Source organism: Pimephales promelas, chromosome 10 (assembly GCF_988280905.1).
Source record: "Pimephales promelas chromosome 10, fPimPro1.hap1.1, whole genome shotgun sequence".
Classification (NCBI taxonomy): domain Eukaryota; kingdom Metazoa; phylum Chordata; class Actinopteri; order Cypriniformes; family Leuciscidae; genus Pimephales; species Pimephales promelas.
In genome coordinates this window covers 14,091,434-14,115,007 of record NC_142778.1, presented here as the reverse complement: position 1 = coordinate 14,115,007, position 23,574 = coordinate 14,091,434, and the positions used below count along the sequence as shown (strand labels likewise).

General features: G+C 38.4%; 1 protein-coding gene across 1 annotated transcript in view; it reads right to left on the bottom strand.

The window, feature by feature from the left end:
• Nucleotides 1-1,139: 1,139 nt before the first annotated feature.
• pdcd5 (programmed cell death 5) overlaps nucleotides 1,140-23,574 on the bottom strand; it is a 33,003-nt gene continuing 10,568 nt past the window's right edge. The window contains exons 3-6 of the mRNA XM_039681828.2: nucleotides 18,674-18,735; nucleotides 1,822-1,913; nucleotides 1,674-1,745; nucleotides 1,140-1,582 (exon numbers count right to left, since the gene is read on the bottom strand). Of these exons, the coding sequence (XP_039537762.1) occupies nucleotides 1,535-1,582; nucleotides 1,674-1,745; nucleotides 1,822-1,913; nucleotides 18,674-18,735 (274 nt within the window). The 3' untranslated portion in view covers nucleotides 1,140-1,534. The remainder of the gene's footprint in view (nucleotides 1,583-1,673; nucleotides 1,746-1,821; nucleotides 1,914-18,673; nucleotides 18,736-23,574) is intronic.

Below are 23,574 nucleotides of genomic sequence, written 5' to 3'. Positions count from 1 at the left end.
GGAGGACTTTTACTTTACGAACCTGGACTTTACACATCTGGAATCATACCGAACTCCACCCACAAGCAGATTAAAAGTCTATCTGCTAAAATGTGGGGTTGAATGCAGTTAAAGGCTGATGAAAAATTATTTTTCATCAGCTTTTAACTGCATTCAACCCCACATTTTAGCAGATAGACTTTTAAAGAACTACAACATTAACCCAGGTCTAACAGCCTGGTTAGTTGACTTTAAGATCTCAAAAAGTTAAGGTTAATGGTGTCTTATCTGGTAAACTTTTATCTTCTACTGGCTCCCCCCAAGGATGTGTCCTTTCTCCTCTTCTTTTTGTGTTATACACAAATGAATGCCGGTCGCACTATGATGATAGACACATTTTAAAATTTGCTGATGATTCTGTCATTGTGTCTCTTTTAAATGAAAATGTGATTAATCATGGACCAATATTGAAGGATTTTAATGAGTGGTGTAAGTGTTCCTTTTTAAATAAAAATGTTTCCAAAACAAAAGAACTAATTATAGATTTTAGGAAACAGAGGCCATGTCGCCCCCTTACTATCATTGATGGCCAGCCCATCGAGGTGGTACAGGAATACAAGTACCTTGGTACAACAATTGACAGTTAGCTATGTTTTGATTCTCACATTGATGCTGTTTGTGCTAAAGCCCAGCAACGAATGTATTTTCTTCGTAGATTGAGGAATTTTAACATTGACCGCACCTTGATGAAAATGTTTTATTCCTGTTTTCTTGAGTCTGTTTTAACTTTTTGTTTTATCTGTTGGTTTGGTTCCTTGTCTGCAAGGAACAAAAACCGACTAGAGAGCATTGTCAGAACATGTAGCAAGATTGCAGGTATTAACTTTCCTCCCCTCTCCCACATCTACTCCAACAGAGTAGCCACGAAAATTGCCAATGACAATACAGTCAATCACCAAACAATCAGAACAGTTCTTTTCTATTGGAACACCAACAAAATGTAGAGATGCTCAGTAAAATCATTGCCTGTTAAGACAAAAAAAATAAATGATTAACATTAAAGAGATACCTTTTATCATGTGTAGCTTTGTTGGGCCTTGTCTGGTTAGTACACAGTGTGAGACAAGCAATGCGCCTGATGTAATAAGAATTTCTCAAAATTTTGTTTAAGGCTTTTATTATGTAAACAGTTGCATGTCTCCTCAAAAAAGTCCACAAAATCAAAAGATATGAGGCCAGTTCTAATTATTGCAACAACAATAGATCAGAAATGTCCACTGTACTTTCAACAAGTCTCTAAAAATGTAGCAGCATTGCTGCAATGTGTTGTTTGAGGCAAAGAAAAATGCAAGAAAATCTAAGACACTAAACTAAAAAAGAAACCGTATTTAAATTAAGAGTTTCTGTATCACCACAGATCAAAGTTCTTTGGCCGTGATTGTGTTTTGGGCAGGATAATTGATCTGTCAGTCAGTCATGCCCTGGTCAGCAGTCACACCAGAATACCAAAAGAACTGTGAGTACAGAAACCCAGCTGACTTATGACACCTGCATATTAATCATCATCCTCTTCATCGGAGTCCATTACCCGACGTCGGTTGAACTGGGAACAAACCAGAAAAATTAACAGAACTATGTTTACGCCATTTTTACAATCTTGAGAACAGATTTTTAATGATAGCATAAGTACTTACCTTAACAGTTGTTTTCTTCTCTGTTTGTTGACTAACCTTCTCCAGGATCTCTATTAATCCAGCCTCTGTAATCTAAAAATAAAACTCGATGCTAGAAAAATGTACATTCAAAAACACATTATTAATGATGCTTCATCTGCCATCTTACTTTTCCTCCAAGCTGTCCAAAGCGAGCCATCTGAATCAGGTAATTCTCCACTGCTTTTGCTTTATCTGGCTTTACAAGAGCCAAATTACTCACTAAAGAAAAAGCAGAGGCAACATCATCTATATTAAAAGTAATACAAAAATAAAAATTCTATAAATTCTAATTCTTTTCCAAACCTATAAGACATTTGTTACTCTTCGGGAATTCAAATCAATGCACATACATAACGCACATCAAAAATAGCAATTGGTTGCAGAAAAATGTGACATGTGCTGCCAAAATTAATCGCAATGAGCAAATTTCCAAAAATTAGGCTATTTTGACATTCTCTATTAAAAAACCCTCAAAATGATTTATGATTTGTTGGAATCAGATGAAAAAAAAATGACTGCTGACTCCATTAACTGCAAATAGGTGTAGCTCAAATTCAATTTTGAGAAAAATCTGGTTAAAGTTTTCTGAAGGTTCCAAAACAAAAATCATCTAGCAACCATACCTTATAAGGAATACTTCACCTCTGGAAAGATTAATGTGTATTTAAAATGGGTAATTTATGTAGAAGAAATGTGACATTATTTTTTGAATTTGGAGCTTTCTAGACTGAGAAAAGCCAGAAAATATATTTTTGGTTTGTGGATGAAAGACAACAACTCCCAGAATGCACTTGCTTCTCTCCCCTAGGAGGCCACGCCTACCGGTAACAGAGCGCAGTAGTTAAACAAGAAGTCTAGGCTACTAGTGAGTCTCCGACCGACTCCGTGATGAGTCTGCCCGAAAATGTGTTTCGAGATCGGCCAAAATGTCCAGGATTCGGCTTTTGCATTCTATGGTCTCGTGTCGTTTTCCCTCGGCCATAGCCTCGTGCTGCTTGCCACAGTAAAAATAATGAATTGCGAATGTGGAACGCAAAAGCCGAATCCCAGACATTTTGGGCGATCTCTAAACAGAGGAGCGGGAATTTTCTTAGCAATGTTAAAACACATCAACCGATCACTTTTTTAGTGTTCATGTAAACACTAAATTCAGATTCACCAATCGGAATGATTTCAGTTAGACTGAAACAAAAGCTGTGCATGTAAACAATGAATGGCGACTGCAGAAAGCAAAAGCTGAATACCGGACATCGATGGCATGACATGTCCAGGAAAAAAGAGGATGGTAACCCCTACTACTTCTACTACTAGCTTTCTCCACAGAACAAAAGCAAAATCAAGTATCTATAGGAAAAACATATTTAACTTTTTTCTCCATATCACAATAATGATCCTGCTACTGTAGCTGTACTCTACTGTAATGCACATACCTAATATAATAATGTTACCCATTAAATGTTTTTTCACAACAGTTTATGATACTGTTATTAACTGTAGGGGGGGGGGGGGGGGCATTAGTCGTCGAAAAAGCGAGTACAGAAAAATAAATGTACAAATAAAGATAATTTTAGATGTTTAAAGCAGTGCTTCAGCTGGGCTTACTGCACCTGCACCCACTTCAGCACAACACTTGAGCGTCTCGTCGAGTTTGGGCCTCTGGCTGCGAATGAATCAGAGTGACTCAGACCTCTATTACGGCTCTGCAGCTCTGGTTAGCGGCCGACTGGTATCAGCGAGGTGCGATGATGCAACATGACATCATGACTTTTGCGTAAACATACACGCCACTTTCGAGTCAAATGGCGTGTTATCTCTACGCATTTTGAGCTATCCGCGTGTATCCGCGTGTATGTCTACGCTAGGGGTGCACGATATATCGAATCAATATCGTTATCGCGATATCACGTTGCTCGATATCCATATCGAAAGTGTCGCGATATTTATGCAATAATTTGTTTATGATACGTCTGGTCCGCCATGCACCGTTGCATTTCCCCCCGACTCATTTCCTGATTCTCCTTCTCCATAAACAATATTAAATCAAGAGAGGTTTAACTTTTCATGCCACAGATTTCCCACAGTGGTCAGAAAGAACAGGGGAGACACTTTGTTTTTCTCAATATAAAGTCGCTACTTGCTCTAAAGCTAACCGCAGTCACTCTCTCACTTCTCCCTTGCTCTCCAACCACACAGTCCCACACACACACACTTGCCCCGGCTCGACGCGCACACCAGCGCACAAGTATAACATCAGGCCACGGTCCACCTGGCAACTTCATGCGTTTTCACTGATCGGATAGCTCTGATTTATCAAAATACGATCTTCAATTCCCGCGCTATATGCAGATTTAATGGAGTGCACGTCACCGAAAGCAACAGTTATGAGGTGCGTTTTATGATCATCAGGTAAAATAAGATCAGTTCGTTTATTTACTTTTAATGAAGATAACTGTGAAAAGCGTCTGCGACTTACTTTCACTTTGATTTGCGATAGTTTGCGCGTTGGCTTGATGAAAAGGAAATGTTCAGCAGCTGCTCATCTGCGTGATGCGTGTTGCAGTCGCGCGCCCCGTCATATCTGGCCATAACTTGACAAGCCTATAATGTTCTCATTTTTAGCGTTTTTGGAAGGAGTACATTTTACATATGTGGTTTATTCAATAACGAGATGCATTTACATTTGTCCAGTTTCAAATGAAATGCGGCCCAGACCACCTCCTAAAGTGGTTTGAGCGATTAGATTCAAATACGTCACGAATGCGTTTCACAGGGCATTTACACCTGGTCTTTTCACGATCAGATAGCTATCCGGTCAAAGAAAACGCATATAGTGGCGTTTATGTTGCATAGTGTGTTCTGTAGACTTTTTATTTATTTATTATCTTTTACACTGTAGTGTACACAACTATCATGTCCTGTTCTGTAGACAAATTATTTAGGCCTATTTATTAATGCTGTACCAGTCCAATATGTCAGTTGAAATAAATCTTATGTTGTAAGAAAACTTGATTTATTTATTAATCTTTTTGATGCGTTTTCCAATAACTTTTGTGGTTTTACATCCGTTTAAAAATATCGAAATTAATATCGATATCGCAATATTCATTATCGATATCGCAATATCACATTTTTGTCAATATCGCGCACCCCTAGTCTACGCCATTAACGTCCGTGTCATTCCGCGTGTCTGTACACGCCGTCAATTGTCCGAGCGAAATGAAGCAAAATGTACATCTACATCTGGGGAGCTATCTTTTTCTTTCCTAGGATGGTAAGGGAACAGTCATAAATGCCATTAACCCCAGTGACGGGTAGGTTTAGGGACGGGGTTGAGGTAAGTCATATATTTATATATACATTAATAACGTTAAGTCAACGGCGTTCATAAACACGCTGAAAAGCGATTATGCGTGTTGATAGCACGCCAAAAATGGAAATACGAATTGGCGTCATATGCCACTAACCTTAAAAACCTTAACCCACAAAAACGTTAGCCAGGGACAATGTTCCCCCGGGGGAATGGTCCCTGCACCCCCAAACAGTCCAGAAACTATGGCGCCTGTTCGGCAAAGCAGAAGTTGACCTATTTTCAATAAAAAGCCTGTTGTACTGATGTGATGACCAGTTATAGTTTTAGTGCTAGTAACGGCCGTTTCACACCTCATGAACGCACGAGTGTGAACGCACTCATTCGCCGAAAAAAATACAAGCAGCTGATGCTTGCGGTGTGAAACGGCTGTAAGCCTATTTGGAGGTGCGGATTAATTCAGGTAGGACTGTGAGTAGACATACTTTATTATGTGTATTATGAGGTGGTATGCAAAAAATCTTCAAAAATTACAAAAAGTGGTCCACACACAAAAAGTTTGAAAACCACTGCTCTAGTCTAGAAGAGGGAATGAGTATTGCGTAACCTGTGGTGCTCGTGCCACGAGCGATTTTTAAGCGCTTTTCCACTGCATAGTATGGTACGGTTCGGCCCAGTACGCTTTGACTCGGCGCGGAACAGTTCGGCTCGCTTTGCGTTTCCACTGCAGTAGTACCCCTTCGAAGTGTGTGGGACTGATCGTTATTTGCGCGCGCCTCTACTGCCATGACATCATCTTAAAAGCGCCACATTTTCAAACCCACAACACAGGAACAATGGAGACTATCGAGGGGATGGTGTTCCTGATTCTCGGTATGTGGTTGTTTTTAACTTCTAGACGGAATAATGTGTTTAAAATGAGGCTGAAGCAAAAAAAAATACTGCTAAAAAAAGTGTCTCGTGTCGCAAATCCAATGACGCTAGTAGTGACGATTCTGTCTGACCAATCAGTGATCTGCAGTGTTTCACGTCACATTTTAGTACCGGTACGGTACGCTTGGAACCTCAACAGACCAGGTACCATTTAAAGCGACCTGAAGCGAACCGTACTGTACCGTACCATGCAGTGGAAAAGCACCACAAGTGAGCCGTACCGAACCGAACCGTACCGTACTATGCAGTGGAAAAGCGCCATTTGCTCCAGTCGATGAAAACCAGAGAAACAGCCTCCAAGACATGCTTATATATGCTAAGCCACGCCCATACTGGAGGGCTATGACGCTGTGAAGGCATGAGCGCCCTTCATTGGACGTGATGTCACGTCAGGCTCAGTGATAGGCTGCTGCAGTTCCCACAGGGCAGCCTATGAGCACGCTACACAGCCTGCTCTAGGTCTGCTAGCTGCTGCTATGCGTTGACAATGAATACAAAATTAAGGATAATTTTTTGGCTTAAATATCTCGAAAAGATGAATCTTTCCCGTAGCGTAAGCTAAACTTAAGCAATACTCGTTCCCTCTTCTAGAGAGAACCGAGGTTACAGGTTATTAGGTAACAGATACGTTTGTGACATCAAAAACACCAGTGATTTTAAACAGTGTTTTTGAGATTGCGGAGTATTTTCTTAAAATTGCAGTGAAAATAAAAACAATAGCGTTGACATGAATTTCAACACGGTCTTAAAGCACATTAAAAACACCACATATACAAAGTACATTAAAACATTAAAAACTTGATTTTCACCACAGGGGGAGATTAATATAATTATTTAATTAGCATGTTAAAATGATTTCATGGAACACTGAAAACGGAAGTAATGATGCTGAAAATTCAGCTTTGCATCACTCAAGCCTTTTAGTCCAAAAGTGTGCTCATTTGGATAAAATCTTAAGGATTATCGTGTTTACAACAAATATCTTTAGAGAGAAATATTTTTATTGTATTTTTAGCCATTTCTGAAGGATCATGTGACACTAAGGACTGGAATAATGCCTTATAAAAAGTCAGCTTTATATCACAGAAATAAATTATACATTAAAGTACAATAAAATAGAAAAACATTTTAGATTGTAATATTTCACAATATTACAGATTCTCTATTTTTGATCCAATTCCGGCTTGATATGTTTTTTTTTTTTTTTTCAAAAACCTTAAAAATAGTAATGTTTCCAAACTTTTGACCGGTGCTGAATATTTTAACAGGATTTGTGAGGAGTCCATTACAGTAATTCACCCTGCTGGTGATAAAAGCATGAACAAGTTTCTCTAAATCTTGATTGGAAAACAAAGCAGCTAATTCATGAAATATTTTTCAGATGTTAGTATGCTGATTTAGTTATTGCTTTGACATGACTACTAAAACTAAGATCTGACTCTAGAGACACACCAAGATTCCTGACTTGATTTTTAGTTGTTAGACAGCCTGCTCTAGGTCTGCTATCTGCTGCACTGCGTTGACAATGAATACAAAATTAAGGCAAATTTTTTGGCTTAAATATCTCGAAAAGATTCATCTTTCCCGAGCGTAAGCTTAACTTATGCATTCAACTTTAGACGCAATGACTTCAGTTTTGTCTTTGTTTAACTAAAGAAAGTTTTGGCACATCCAACTGTACTTCATCAATGGATTGGTACAGAGAATCAATGGGGCTGTAGTCATTTGGCGATAGGGCTAAATAGAGCTGTGTGCCATATCGTTGATGATTATACGAGAACAAAATAATGTTAGTTATTAATTATAACGCAATGTCTTTGAAAAAAAAATTCACAATTAAACGACTTTAATATTACAGTAGGCTAGCCTAATAGTAAACATCTTTAATAGCATTACTGTTTGAAATGGCACTGCTGTGTGAGCTGCGCGAGCTGAAGCTGAAGAGAACGAACGTGGAACTGAATCACTTTGCAAGAAGGTTAATCAACTCAACGGTTGCTAAAGAATACAAACCCAAAGAATTTACAAATTTATTACAATGTTGAATATAATTATATGACAGTGCAAATCATAGCTTTTAATGTTTTGCATTGTTTAATCTGCGCGCACTGAAGCTGAAAAGTCGTTCACCGGGGAACTGAAGAAGTTTTCTAGGTTGTTTAAATCCACGAAACGCATGATGTGAGATTAATCAGATATTTATATTACATCAGCTTTATATTACGACTTATCTGCACAAAAGGACGTGAATGCACAATCGAACTTGTGCTGGTCATAATGTGAAGCTAATCCCTGTTCTGGACACGCTATTCCACAACAACGCGCTGAAACGACAACTTAACCCAGAGAATTTACAACGTTTCATTACAATAGTGTTCTCATTATAATGCCATGTACAGTATATGACAGTCCCAAATATAATATAAAAGTGCATTGCTGTTTGAGCTGCGTGCACGCTATAAAGATGATTACTGGTACAATGAAGTGCGCGTCGTTCATTAACTCAACCAAACGCATCCTATATTAGATTAATTAGATATATAGGCCTATATACACAAAATAAACATATTACAACTTACAATGGAACAGAATGCTGCGAATGCTCAAGAGAACTTGACTGTGCAGCACAGTCTGTGGTTGTCATGAAGGCTAACTCCACAACCACACACACTCTTTCCGAAGGCTCTTTCCGCCACAACGCGCTCGTCGCGCTCAACTGAAGTAAATAATCTATTATTCATAGGCTTTGATATATCGGCCCAATTTTCTTATCGGATCGATAACGATAACATCAAAAAAGACCATTTATCGGCCGATATCGATATGTGGTCGATATATCGTGCATCCCTAATTATATTGTCAGCTACTAGCATATATTTGCTTCTTTTTTATTAAATCCAGGTAACTGGTTGAAGAAACATTGATTAAAATTAAAATATAATTTATACAAAACGAAATTTACTTTAAAAGAAAGGCTTTATACAAAACAAAAGTTAATGGTCAAAATTAGGTTTCAAGATATATTGCGCATCTTTATACTCATGCATGCGGTTCACTTTTCATAATCAACAGGTTAAATTAAAAAATAACATTTAAACATAAATATTAAACTAAATACATTTCTTTAATGGCTACAACACGTAGGTCTACAATAACCTACAGAGAAATGTAATGTCGGAGTGGAACATTATAGGGGTGCGTTTTTTGAATAGCTGTAAAAATCAAATTATTCCCATTGATCGTCGAATATTATTTTTGCTTTAAATCCCCAGCCCTACAAAATACGAAATGTCTTAATCGGACAACAGACCAGCAAAATAGCATACGAAAGAAAGTAAAGGCTTAAAAAAAATTAAATAAAAGTACATTCAAGTAAATAATAAATAAAGGAATAGAAGAGGCTCAGTTGTTTCTGCCACATTATATTATAATTATTTTTATTATTATACAAGCAGCTTGGCAGTTGTTGTTGCTGTTACGTGACTGTCTGACTAGTCAACACGTGGGGTGATGACATCATCATTTCACAAAATATACGGATTGGCCGTATACACGAAAACGTAAGGGTGTCATTTTCAGATTTATCCAACCTGGAACCAGGTTTAAAAAAAAAAAAAAAAAAGTGTCCCAAAACGCTGAATCCGTTTCCAAAAAGATCCTGGATCCCAAAAATGTGTACGTATACAGCTAAACGCTTCTCTGTGTGGGGCCTAAGACTATCCCAGAAAGCCCAACCCAGTTTTCCAGCCTGTCAAGAAGTATGTCGTGATCGACAGTGTCAAATGCAGCACTAAGGTCAAGTAGTACCAGTACTGATAATTTGCCTGTATCCATATTTAAGCGATTATCGTTTATTATCTTTATGAGCGCTGTCTCTCTGTGCTGTGATGCGATCGGAAACTGAAACAGAAATTGAAAATGGTCAAAGTATCCATTCAAGCTAAAGAATTTGTTCAGCTGATTGAAGACAGCCTTTTCAATGAGAGGAAGATTTGAGATCGGTCTATAGTTGCTTCTGATGGTCTTATCCAAATTGCTCTTTTTTAGGAGGGTCTTGACAACAGCAGTTTTCAGGGAGTTTGGAAAACTCCCAGAGAGAAGTGAGGCATTTACCACTTCTAGGAGATCTGCTTCTAAGCTGTTTAACACACTTTTGAAAAAAGATGTGGGAAGTGCGTTAAGGGTGCAGGTTGATGTTTTAAGGTGCTGTACGGTGTATTCCAAAATTTTGCCTTCAATTTCTTCAAAAACAGACATAGTGACTAGTTTTTCAGGTTGTGGTCTGATCTGTCTGACTCCAGAGCAACTCAAGGATGTGCTGATCACCTTTCTGATATTGATTTTCACAGAGAAGAAAGAAGCAAACTCACTGCATTTCCTTTCTAACAGCATTTCACTGGGAATCTGGCTTGGGGGGGTTTGTCAGTCTCTCTACAGTAGCAAAAAGAGTGTGTGTGTTTAAATTGCCGTTTATAATATTCAAGAAGAAAGTCTGTCTAGCTTTGCCTAGTTCAATATTAAAAGCATAGATGCTGTCTTTGATGTTATAATGGACTACAAGTTTTGTCTTCCGCCACATGCGCTCTGCTTTTCTACATTGTCTTTTCATATTTTGCACAGCTGTTGAGTTTCTCCAAGGTGCTTTTCGTCTACCACTATTCTTCCTGATTTTCACAGGAGCGATGTTACACTTAAAAAAGTTAAGTGTAACATCAATTACACTTAACTTTTGAGTTAAAAGAATCAAGGAGAAAAACAACAGAGTCAGCAGACATGCTTGGTTTTACAGATATAGCCTTCATAAATAGCACACTACTGTTCTCATTTAAGGGAGCATTTTACCCATTTCAACATTAATCTTTATTGAAAGTGGATCATACATGAAGTCGAAATGTAAAATAATTTTTGAATTTGGTGCCCTCTTGACTGAGAAAATAACCGAGGGGCGCATTTGTATGCAAGACAACAACTACAAATTGCTATTCGTTCAGGATAAATTGCCATCATTCTCTGCAGCAGACGGACTCTGTGTTCGTAGTTCACTGCGAGAGCACATGCACCAGCAGTCCGCCCAGCTCGAGTCAGTCCAGGCTCCTCGACCACGAGCACAGGCACCAGCAGTCCGCCCAGCTCGAGTCAGTCCAGGCTCCTCGACCGTGAGCACAGGCACCAGCAGTCCCCCAGCTCGAGCCAGTCAGGGCTCCTCGACCGCGACAGGCAGCTGCCTCCAGTTCCTCCATCAGCCTCAGATGCTCTTCACTATATTGTAGCTCGTAAAAATAGCCACGACCATTGGATTCGAGCAACAGAATTTCAAAATCCTCTTCTTCCATATCAGGTTTAGTTTCTTCCGTCATTGTCATACTTTCCATCTCCACAGCGCTTGTTAGCTTAGCTTCCAAACAAGATGGCTGACAGATTCAGTATCTGCAAGTGAAGTCCCACCCACTGATCTGTAATAGGCCTGTAGGGTGAGTGGGTCCCACACCCTTGAATAATAATGAGCTCATGTTTATAGTCTCTACACTTTAATGAAATGTGACTTCCTGCTTATTATGACGCAAACTTACGATTTTTAAGTCATAATAAGCAGGAAGTAAAACACTTAAATCCTTATTTCTCCCATCTCAGGGGAAAATAAGGGAATAAACAATGACCATTCAAAAATATGACTGGGTTTCTAAAGATACAAAGCCTAATGCAAATGGGTGAAGTGTCCCTTTAACCATCTCTTCTTAACAGACCAGGGCTCGAGACTAACGGTGTCCTATCGTCCTGGGGAAGATAGAAAATGTGTTTAGGACGAACAGAAATATTCTTCAGGACGCCTACGGGACAAAAGACTTTTGTATGTGTGTTCATAGCCTATTAGGCTAACTTATGCCAAATGGCAAAATTAACCGACCAAGCGCTGACTACAACCAGAAAGGACTTTGCTACAACAGAGCGCATCTTCGTTACTATAGTTACTATCACTGGCTGGCTACTCGCCGAGACTCGTTCCACGCACGGTAAATCTATCAAATGGCTTCATGACATCGCAAATATGTTGCGCTGGTTAAACAATGGATATTCAATGAATAAAAACTAGACAAAAATGTTAGATAGTGACGATTTGGGTAGAGATCCAGTCAGAACTGATGTCCTTCGTTTGTGGTAGATGCGCACATTTGTTGCCTACTGTAACGTGCTGATCTACCCAGCGGCACGCGAGTTGGCATGCACTGCATGTCTCATAAAACATTAAAAAATGTAAACGTCTGGGAGAATGAGTAAGAGTGGCGACGCAAAACCCCTGTATACATCATAAACACTTTAATGTTGTTTTTATTATGTGACTAACAAATAACAATTAGATGATAAAGTACAGAAACAACATTTTTATTTTGGGACGGTTGACATTCACTTTAGGACGGTTCAAATGGTTATTCAGGACGGTTTCAGGACGGAGGTGAAAAAAGTTAGTCTGGAGCCCTGCAGACACAGATCTAGCTTCAATGGCAGGAGAGATCAGTATATCAAAAATACAGAAACGGTCAGACAGTGCTACATTCCTTAATAACAATCGATGAGAAGTTTAAACCCTTACTGATAAGTAAATCAAGAGTGTGTCCACAATTATGTGTGGCGGACCATGTACATGCTGAGCCCGATCAAAAGTTTTTAAAACAGTTTTGATTTATTTTGCCATATTGTTTTCTGCATTATCTATGTGAATGTTAAAATCTCCAGCAATGGCAAAACAGTCCAACTCTGAGGAAATTGTTGATAGCAGCCATCAGCAAATGCTGGAGTATTTTGGAGGCCTGAAAATAATGATAAGTAAAATACGTGGAGCACATTTCAACACAATACCAAGATATTCAAAAGACGGGTAATTCCCAAATGATATTTGCTTGCATTCATAGACATCTTTAAAAAGAGCAGCTAAGCCCCTGCCTCTCTTACCCGCTCTACAGACACTCATAAAAGTAAAGTTAGGAGGGGATGTTTCATTGAGAACTGTTCCACTGCAGCTGTCTTCTAACCAAGTTTCATTTAGAAACAAAGTCCGGGTTGTATGTGGTTATTAAGTTGTTGACTAGAAGTGATTTATTTTTAAGTGAGCGGATGTTTAAAAGTGCTAACTTAACGGTCTTACTTTGTCCCCATAGCAATCTTACTTTGGCGTGTAATAGGCACCAAATTAGATTGGTTTGTTGTGCAGATTTTTGAAGGCCTTAGATTTTCTATCATGCAATTGAACAGCAATAGTGGCAACACTTTACTTGAAGGGGTGTGCATAACACCGTGTCCTAACTACACGCGACGCGATAAAATTCCAGCGGCAGCAAGTGTGTCTGTCCACACTAGACTCGACGCGACTGTGAGATGCCACACATTCAGAACAGCGTGAGTCTCTTTGTGAAAGCGCACTGTTGGCCCGCACTTGCATTGAATATGGGTAAGGACAATCAAATCAAGAAATAACATTATTAAAAATCAAAACATTAACAAAATATACTCATTGACTAATTTAGTTATGAAGTACAGTCATATGTCTGCATAGAATTCATTTTGAACGCTATATTACATGCTTTTAAAATCTGAGGTAAATTATCTGTTATCGCTTGTGGCACAGTGACCTATTTTTAACAAAAAATAAATAATGTGTACTAATAACCAGTGTGATTTCTTCATTCTGTCAGCCGCGACGTCGCAGAAATAGGAACCGTTTCTAAATTAGAAACTTTGCGTGTCGCCATCGCGTCTGGTTAGGACAAAAACCTTTTATCGCGTGTCGCGTGTAGTTAGGACACGGTGTAAGACTAACATGACACCTTCATAATCATGACATGACATGTTATGAATATGAAAGATGTTTTATGCATATTTGTGACAAATGTCATTAAGTGTCATTCGCTCAGTTATTACATTTTTAATGCAAATATGACATTGTTTGAGATGTCTTTGTTATGACACCTTGAGATAAACCAATACATCATAACCTGTCAGTGTCTTTGTCATGACAACTTGACATTACTAAGACAACACAACCTGTCATAAACATGACATACTGTAGCAGATTAATTATCAAACTTAAGAAATCACCTAGATTTATTGGTTATCATTACATTAAACTGTCAGGTGGTTAATTTTGACATTGGCTGTCATGAAGCCATTATAACTTTTTAATGACAAATTAAATTAATACCACTGTAGTTGAGGTCATGAAACATATTTATGACACAGTTATAATGCCTCATGACAGCCAATGTCAAAGCCAACCACATGACAGTTTAACTTAATTTTATGTCAAGTTGTCATGACAAAGACACTGACAGGTTATGATGTTGAGGTTATGATGGTTTGTCAAGATATCATAAAGACATCATAAGCAATGTCGTATTTGCATTCAAAATGTCATTATTGAGCGAAAGACACAGTTGTCATAAACATGTGTTACGATCAGTGTCTGTGTTTTCTTTGTTTGGTCCCTCATTTTTTCTTGTTCTTGGCGTTGCTCTCTCTTTGGAGCGTATATGCGCTCTCTCTCTCTCTCTCTCTCTTAGGTGGACGCACCTGTTTGTGATTTGAGCAGCTGATTGACGGAGTTGAGTTATATAAGCGTCAACGAGGAGGAGAAAGAACACAGCGACAGATCTTGTGGGCCAGCCAGCAAACAACTGTTTCCTTAGTTTATTTTTAGTTTCTCTGTTTCTTTTCTTTTTATTTATTAGTTGTTGTCTGTTAATTTCAGTTTGTCCAGTGTTTGGTATGTTCTTTGTGACGTCTGTTGTGAGTAAATAAACCGGGTTAAATAGGTCTGGTCGTTTACGCATTCTTTTTTATGTTACGTAGCCTCTCTTTTCTCTGAGCTCTTGCTTATTTTATGAGAGGTCGTAAGACATGCATAAACCTTACTTCATATTCAAGACATGTCATCATGGTTATGAAGGTGTCATGTCAGTCTTATGCACACCCCTTCAAGTAAAGTGTTACCCAAAGATTCAGGCACACTGGGATCCCACTTGTTTTGTAAACATTTAAGAAAGTTACTGTCATCATAGCGAGGACCCAGCACATTTCACAGAGCTGGTATCAGTTGTTTTTGGTTCACCTTGAGCAGATGGAGGATAGTGTGGGCCCTGGCGCTGTGATATAGGCTGAAGAGCTCTCACAGGAGGAGGGGAGGGTGAGCTGGTCCCACAGGCTTTGGTGGTTGTGGAAAAAGAGAGTGGGATAGTTTGGTTGCATACATTATACACCAGTGATACATGATACACCAGTTTTTTTCCATTTTCTCTGAGAAGCACAAAAGTGGAGATGCTGGAGAGAGGGATGCTGGAGATAGGGGTGTCTGGGGAGAGGGGCTGTTGCTCTGGCTGTGGTGAGCTCTGTGGGCAGGGCTCTGCTGAGATTGTGTCCATGAGCAGAAGTTGTTGTAGCTGCATGGTGTTATCGTTGTCCTTGTGTGATATGTCAACCACATGTCCATTCAAGTGCTGAAGGGAAGTCCTGTGGTCATTCATACTGTGTCCAGGTGTGTGTGTGCCATTCAGGTTGAGTAGATTGTTACAAACTGCAGAAGGATGATTGAGGGAGAAGTAGATATTGCCCTTTAGCACTCTTCAAACAAATTTGTTTGGGTGAAGCCCATCCTGTTGAAACAGTTGCCCCTGTATCCAGAAAAGATTGAAGTTGTCAATGAAGTTCACTGCTTTTATATTGCAGGTTTTTTGCAGCCATGTGTTCAGCCCAAGCAACTGTGAAAACCTGTTTGTTCCTCTTGCTGGGAGTGGTCCACTGATGAATGTCTGAACTTAGTCATTTAAGGGTTTCAAAAAGTTCATTGAAATCCTTCTTAAGGAGTTCTGACTGCTCTTTATGAATATCATTTTCCCCCACATGAATGATGAGTGGATTTGCAGTCTTGTGTTTCATCAGAATGTTCTGAAGCTCCCTATTTACATCAGAAGTTGTTGCTTGTGGAAGGCAGCATTTAGTTGAATCCCTGCTACAAATGTTTCTGATTGTGGAGTCACCCACTTTCAGAGTCCTGGGCCTGAGCTGAGTGGCGCTGTCTGTTCGAACTTGCATGCCAATTAGCAGTGTTAGCTACTGGCTGATTCAGTCTGTGTTCGATCACATTCATCAAATTCAGGGATTCCTCATTCATTAATACTTCAAATCTGTTCTCAAGATGGGCAGTTGTAGGAGACCAGTGTTTGCAATTCTTGTCAAAGCCGTTTCTGGGCTAGAGGATGCTACTGCAGCAATATGTGCAATATGCTCCTGACAATCTGATGTCTCGAGGGCCTATGGATCTCGCTCCCTGTTTTGTGTCATCGATTTGTAAGTCGATCGGCTTGTTTCTCTACACTCATTATGGCCTGTATTGGAGCACTAGATTCATGAGACTCACCAGCCGTATGCTATGACGAAGCTCTGTTGTGTGTTCGGTCTGGTTTGGTGGTCCTGCAAGTAACTTTGTTTCAAGAACTGCAATCCTTTGCAATCCTCTCTGACAGTTAGTGCAGCAAGTAAATTCCAGAAGAGGCATATAAATATATATATATGAATTTTCTTCTAACTAATTAGTTTAGATCATATTTGGATATAAAATGTATGACAAATAAGGGCGGTTAACTTTGATTGACAGCTGATAACGGGCTGCGCCGAGTGGAATTTGACGTCTCGGCCATGATCTGACACAACACATCATACCACCTATTAGGGGTGGTTAATCTGTCTGATTTCCCGATTCGATTCGATTCCGATTATTGAAGTCCCGATTCGATTACAGTTGATTTTCGATTATTAACGATTCTCGATTACCGATTATTGATTTTCCATTTCACAACAGTAAACGAAAATACACTAGATCAACATATGATTATATTAGCAGCAGCAACATTTTGGTATTAATTGCACTTTTTATTTGTTTGATATTCATTGAAAATATAATGATGGTTAGTGGGGACATGCAAACATGCTTGTTATCTACTACTTAGGCAACTCATTATCTTTACATTTATTAACTTTAAAAAAAATTTCAAAGGCAATTTTGTTGCATTATAATGCAAATGCACCTGGTTCTATTAATTGACAGCATTAAAATGTATTTTGTGATTTCCTTCAATTGAAAATATTTGAAGCAAGTTTGGGGGACTTGAAGGGCACCCGATTCAGAGAATCACCTAGAAATTCAAAAGAACAGCATTTATCTGAAATAGAAAGCTTTTGTAACATTAAACAATACCGTTCAAATGTTTGGAGTCGGTAAGAATTTTTATTAAATTTTTTGGGCAAAAGAAAAAAGAAATCTATACTTTTATTCATCAAGGATAAATTAAGTTGATCAAAAGTTAAAGTACAAGACATTTATAATGTTACAAATCGATTATCTGAATCTTTTGTGTGTGACTATAAATAATTTGCTTTAAAAGTACAAATTAATGACCCATAAAGAATTAATGCACAATATATTTTATTAACATTACAAAGAACGACCAGGAAAATAAATGTGTGCTTGAACTAGGAGCATACTTGTAGTAAATAAATAATATAACGACTGGTGCAGCCGAGTGTTTTTCCTCCTCTGGCTGGAAAGGTGTCATATGGCTTATCATATTTGTCGTGTTTCCGTCGTTGGTTTTATTCCACAAAGCGTACAACTAGTGCGGCTCTTGTCCAGCTCCTTTCCCCCTTCAACTTCAGAAGCCAAAATATTTCCACACGTCAGCTTTTAACCTAACAAGGAAAGTGTTTGGATCTCGCGTTCCATCTCATCTCTGTTATGTGCACGCCACAGACGGTCCCGCCACTGCACTTCCGCGCTTCAGAGTTCCGTCTTTCGTGTTCCGTCAATATTACGTTATTATAAATACATATAAAAAAAAATTTTTTTGAAATCGATTTTTTGACATTTGTGAATCGATTCAGGATCGTCCACGTCCGCATCGCGATGCATCGAGAATCGATTTTTTTCCCCACCCCTACCACCTATCCTTTCTGAAAATTTTTATTTTGTATTTCCCAAAATTTTCCAGTATGGCGCCGTCCATACCTATCATAAACAGCCTCAAAACTGTTCTTTAGAAAGTCAATGGGTGACGTCACAGACGCTTTGTCCATATTTTTTACAGTCTATGATATATATATATATATATATATATATGTGCACAAACACACACACGTATCAGCGAGTACCAATAACGAAAGTATCGGTCTCATTCTGGAAAAAGTCGTAATAGTGCATCCCAAGTAACAGCACTATAGAGTCATATTAACACTGAATTTAATGCTCAAATGTAAGAATTTGACATGAAAGATGATTCATACATTTAATAAGATAAAGGCCTTTATAAAAGTAAATAATGCCCTAGGTTAATTATAAAAAATATGAAGATTTAAGCATGTAAAAACTAACAGAACACTGATGACAAAAATGTTGGATGTAAACAAATAAATATCGCTACAGTATCGTCAAACATAATATTGTGATATTTACGTGTATCGATATTTTCTTACACCACTAAACAATAAGATGGTCAAAAATTAAGAAAGAATGTTAAAAATATCTTTTTTTTTCCAAAGATTAACAAAAGCCTTATCGGTTTGGAACAACAGCAGAGAACAATTTCTGCTAAGAATGGAGAAACAATATTCAAAGGCAAAGCTGTCCCAGTCAAATTTAAATACATGCTAAGATGATAATACAAGTGATAGCTTGTCAAAGGTTTGTAAATAGACTTACACCTGGCACGGGCAGACTGATCTAAGAGTTGAGCCAATACAGAGTTCCTCATTTCAGTCTCTCTGTGAAAGAAACAATACAGTTGAATCACTGTTCTAGCGTTATATAAATTCACTGTCATCATTTAAGCGCACACACACATTCACTCACACTAACAGATTGGAGATTGCACACAGACGTAATAAATGTTTAAAAGTAGGCTAATTATTTTTTATGCCAGGTTTTGATAAGCCTAACTGATTTTTGCGCAAAGCGCACTATTAAAATTTAAATTGGCTTAGGCCTATATCATCTGTTCAAATAAAAAAAAATGTAAAATTAAACGAATCAATGGGCCGAATTATATAAATAAAAATCATCTACATCAACATTAACGTGTTATATTAAATACATTTTGGTAAATTAACTATTAGGCCACCAGACGCCTATATATCTAACTGACCTTTTGCGCAGAGAGCACGTGGATGACAATTTAAATTGTCTCAAACATAAAAAAAAAAAGAAGAAGAAAAAAGAATTGCTTTCCTTATCTAGCCTACAGTTCTTTTGAGTTCACCTTCAAGAACACGAGTTTGGACAATGTCTGAGGCTTCAGACACATGCGGTGGTTTCTTGAAAGCAGGCCAGCAGCGGAAAAAAACCCTCTCTGCGGTGCGGACTCGCTTGGGGATGCTGAATACAATGCAAGCAACTTTAGTCAGGCGGGGAAAAGACGTGGAGACGCTCCACTCTGCTCACATGCTCTGCTGCGAATGTAAGTTATGCCAAGTTCAGACGGCGCGATTTCAACGAAATCTATCCAGATTGGACCAAGCTCGCCAAGATAGCCTCTCTGTCTCGAGTGTTCCTGCAGAGAGGGGGTTCTCACTGCAGAATCGGATCAAGACGAAGCAGCGAAGTTGCCTTGCAGAGAACAATTACGGTTACGCGGCTTATGCGCATTGCAAGTTGTGGAGAGACGCTGCGAAGTTTTGATTTTAAGTCGGCAGCTGCACATTTCAGCACTGCAAAACAGCGTAAAAAGTAGCCTAAAATTACGCGAGACAGTGTTATAGGCCTAGTCATTTGTTTGTTCCAATTAATTTGACAAGGAGTCATTTCACGGTGGCCAATTTAAATGTTACCAGCTAAATGAGACGCTGAGAGTGTATATAATTAAGTTCACTTGAGTAAAAACTACTATTCAGGTATTGTATGTGGGGAAGGGGGATTGGTTTGTTAAACTAATGTGAAACCATAGTAAAAAGAATTGGCGTTGATTGACGCCAATCGGACGTTCATGTTTTCATGGTTTCCAACTATTTGAAGTGCTAATAAACATGTTGCATTCTATACTAGGGGTGCACGATTCAGAAAATGTCACGATTCGATACCGATTTTTTTTTTTGTCTCGAGATTAGATTCAAAATCGATTTTCAATTCAAAAACGATTCTCGATTCAAAAAACGATTCGCAGGTCTACATAAATGTAGTTTACTTTTTCCTATGTGATTGATTACAGTAGACATAATTTAAAAGAAAAGTTTGATATTACTTTATATGTCTTCATACAAAAATAAAAACTTTTGCAACTAAAAAGTGCGAAGTGCCAAGCTTTGGCCAGCTTTTAAATATATTTAATTCAAGTTTAAAATGAAACTTAAATAAAAAGCTTTTACATTTAGCTTTAAAGTGCTGTAGTCAGATCAAACAAACAATTATGCTAAATGTGGTTTAAGGAGTAGGCCTACTTCAGCGACTGTTGAAATGTGAACTCGACTGGGCACATTGAACTTCCTAAAAATATATACTAATTTCATAGAACCCTTGCGAAAATATTTTAAATAGATTTTAAAAAGCCACCGCTACTGGTAACATCTATGGTTAGATTGATTTGTTTAGATCCAGTGAAGTCGTTCATAGGCGCGTAATTTGCGGGTATCTCCAGTTAACTAGCAGAGCATTCATTTAGGTCGCTATTAAATAAGAGACCTGTTGTTTTTGAAGTCAAGCTGAGCGCTCGTGTCCGCTGCAATCAGTGTCATGGATATACAGTGTTCTCTGTGGCTCGCGCAGTCTTCTCTCTGACGCGCGCTTCAATCTATCGCCGTTGTGGAGACTCCGGTGAAATCACAAAATAAAATGCACACAAACGTGATGAACATAATCGGTTTTGATGAGAGAGAGAAAAAACTATACGAGTGCGGTTTAGAACCCGTAACCTCTGACACGCTTGGCAAAAGATCTACAGAACTCAAACATAAGATCTGCGGATCGATGCATTTATTTACGGGTTGAGCAGAGTGGCTGCACAGTTTGACCAGCGGGCGGCAAGAACTTGCAATAACTATTTATCAGACCGGCCCTCACAGCCTCGAAACCATAGAAACACTACCGGACCACCGGTAAAAGTCCCGACTTACCCGATTGCTACTCCGCCCCTGCACGCCATTAAAAAATATAGCCTATGAATCGATTTTTGGAATTCTATAAATCGATTCTGAATCGGTAAAGATTGAATCGCGATTCAAATGTGAATCGATTTTTTTGCACACCCCTATTCTATACGGCCTGATTATGTCATTTTTTAAGTTACATAGCCTGCCTCCAGTTTTCCTCAACTTGACTAATTAAGAGGCGATATTTGACCGGCATATCATCAAAATGTCCGTTAAACTAAACCTCTGCCGGTCACTTTGACCGGCACCATTTTTTTCTAGCGGAAACTCTGGATAGCAGACACTTGGACATGAAAGTGCATGAATGTATCCACAATAATAACAATGTAAACGTGGTAAATAGGGCTGATAGCTTGCATTTATTGACGATGAGACTCGCACACCAGCTTAGAATACGGAGAGAAACCAGCGCACATTTCACTTTTATCAAAATAAAACAAAGGCTTTTAACCTTTTCAGAGATTGCAGCTGCCAGGGGGGTATCTTTTAGTCGCTCGGACACTAAGTGGGAATTTGGGCTGAACACTATAACCTCAGTTTTCTCTTCATTTAGTTTAAAAAAATTAGCTGCCAACTAATTTTTCACCTCCTGAATACAGGCTAATAGGTTACCGTAGGGCTGGGCGATATGGCCAAAAAATCATATCTCTGTACTTTTTGGTCAAATGGCGATATACGATATATATCTCGGAACTTTCTATGTTTTCTATTTAGATAAAGAAAATCTTTATATTTAAATATATATATATATATATATATATATATATATATATATATATATTTCACATTCTGCCCAATGATATCCTACAAACAATGTTGATATTGAAGGATATGGAAACAAATATAATATAGGCTATGCAATATATTATGTGCAAAAAGCTTTTGTTTTTAAATTGACTAAAGGCTAAACTAAAAATGAAAATAAAAACAAAAACAAAAGCACAAACTAATTATTTTAGCCTGCATTTGATTACCCCATTATAATGGTCACTTTCATTAAAAATATATACTTGTAGGTTTAAAATTCCACATATGGCACATTTATTTTCTCCAGCAACAAATATTTTAGCAATATGTTTATTTTAGTCAGAATTATTGCGTACTATAGTACGTAGTACTATTCACGCTCATGCGCGTGGCGGCGCTCATTCAAGGAAGCATGAATTTTAGCGGAGATTCACTTGCAGAAGCTCGTCCTCTTCTGACATGGACATATTTGTTGTGAAATGGACATATTTGCTTTACTTTCTAATATTTACAGATGGAGAATATACCTGTGAAATGTAAGTTGAGCACTAAGGAAAACACCACATCTCAAACGCATTAAACAGCGCAAGTATATCTGTTAGTCAGCAACAGTGTCTGTCAGAGCATCTGACAGGGCAAGCTGCTTTAAACTTGTTAACTATATCTTATCAGTTATTTTGAAGCAATTAATATAAGCTTGTGTCATGTTTAGGACAAACTGTACTATGTAGCCTAGCTACTTTCACTGCAGCAGCTCACACTGCAACCTCCGCTATTTTTCAGATGTGCTCATATCAAACTACTGTATCGATATAAACGGTATTGCCTCATTCCATATCGTTTCAAAACATATAACGATACATCGTACAAACTCGATATACCGCTAGGGCTGTCGCGATAACCGCAATATTGTAGTACCGCGCTTCTGACATGTCAACCGCAGAGGATTGCACGTAACTGCAGCAACCGCGATATTCACGTTTTTTTATTATTTTTTTTTATAAGGCTATACCCTTCTTCTTTTGAACTTCATGCATGTGTATTGAATGTAAGTTCATAATGATAACAAGACTGCTCGGGGAAATAAAATCACAGAGTCACGCATTGAATCAACGCCAGATTGGTCTCTAAGTGAAGCTTCAGCGTTACCCATGCAACGCATTGCTGCTTAGCTGAGCCTTGAAAAGTGGAACTCAAAGTTTAAAATAATTAAAACCTTGTTTCATTACATCTCTTTTAATGAATCAGCTTTTTTGAATGTGTTCGTTGAATGAACGGTTTAATGACTCGCACAAAGTCCGTTGTCATAACAATGTGCGCGCGTGAAAGCCTTTTAATGCGCTGTTTAGTTTCGGTTACATTGGTTACTGAAAATGTCCTCGTTTTTGTCCACATCGTAAACTTATTTATATAGCAACAAATACATAAATTAAATAAATAAATAAATGGCGGTAATACCGCATATCGTGCTATCTAGCCACTCAACATTACCGCAAGGGAAATTCCATAACCGCGACAGCCCTATATACCGCCCAGCCATAGGTTACCGAAAGTATTCCTATTTTAATGATTTACCGAAAAATAAATCTGCAAGTCATCCGCGTAGCAGTGACAAGACATAAGGGGCCCTTATTTTAATGATCTGAAATGCAAGTATTAAAGGAGAACTTCGGCGAACAATGAACCTTTGGTCTACTAAAACATCGGTACCTAGTT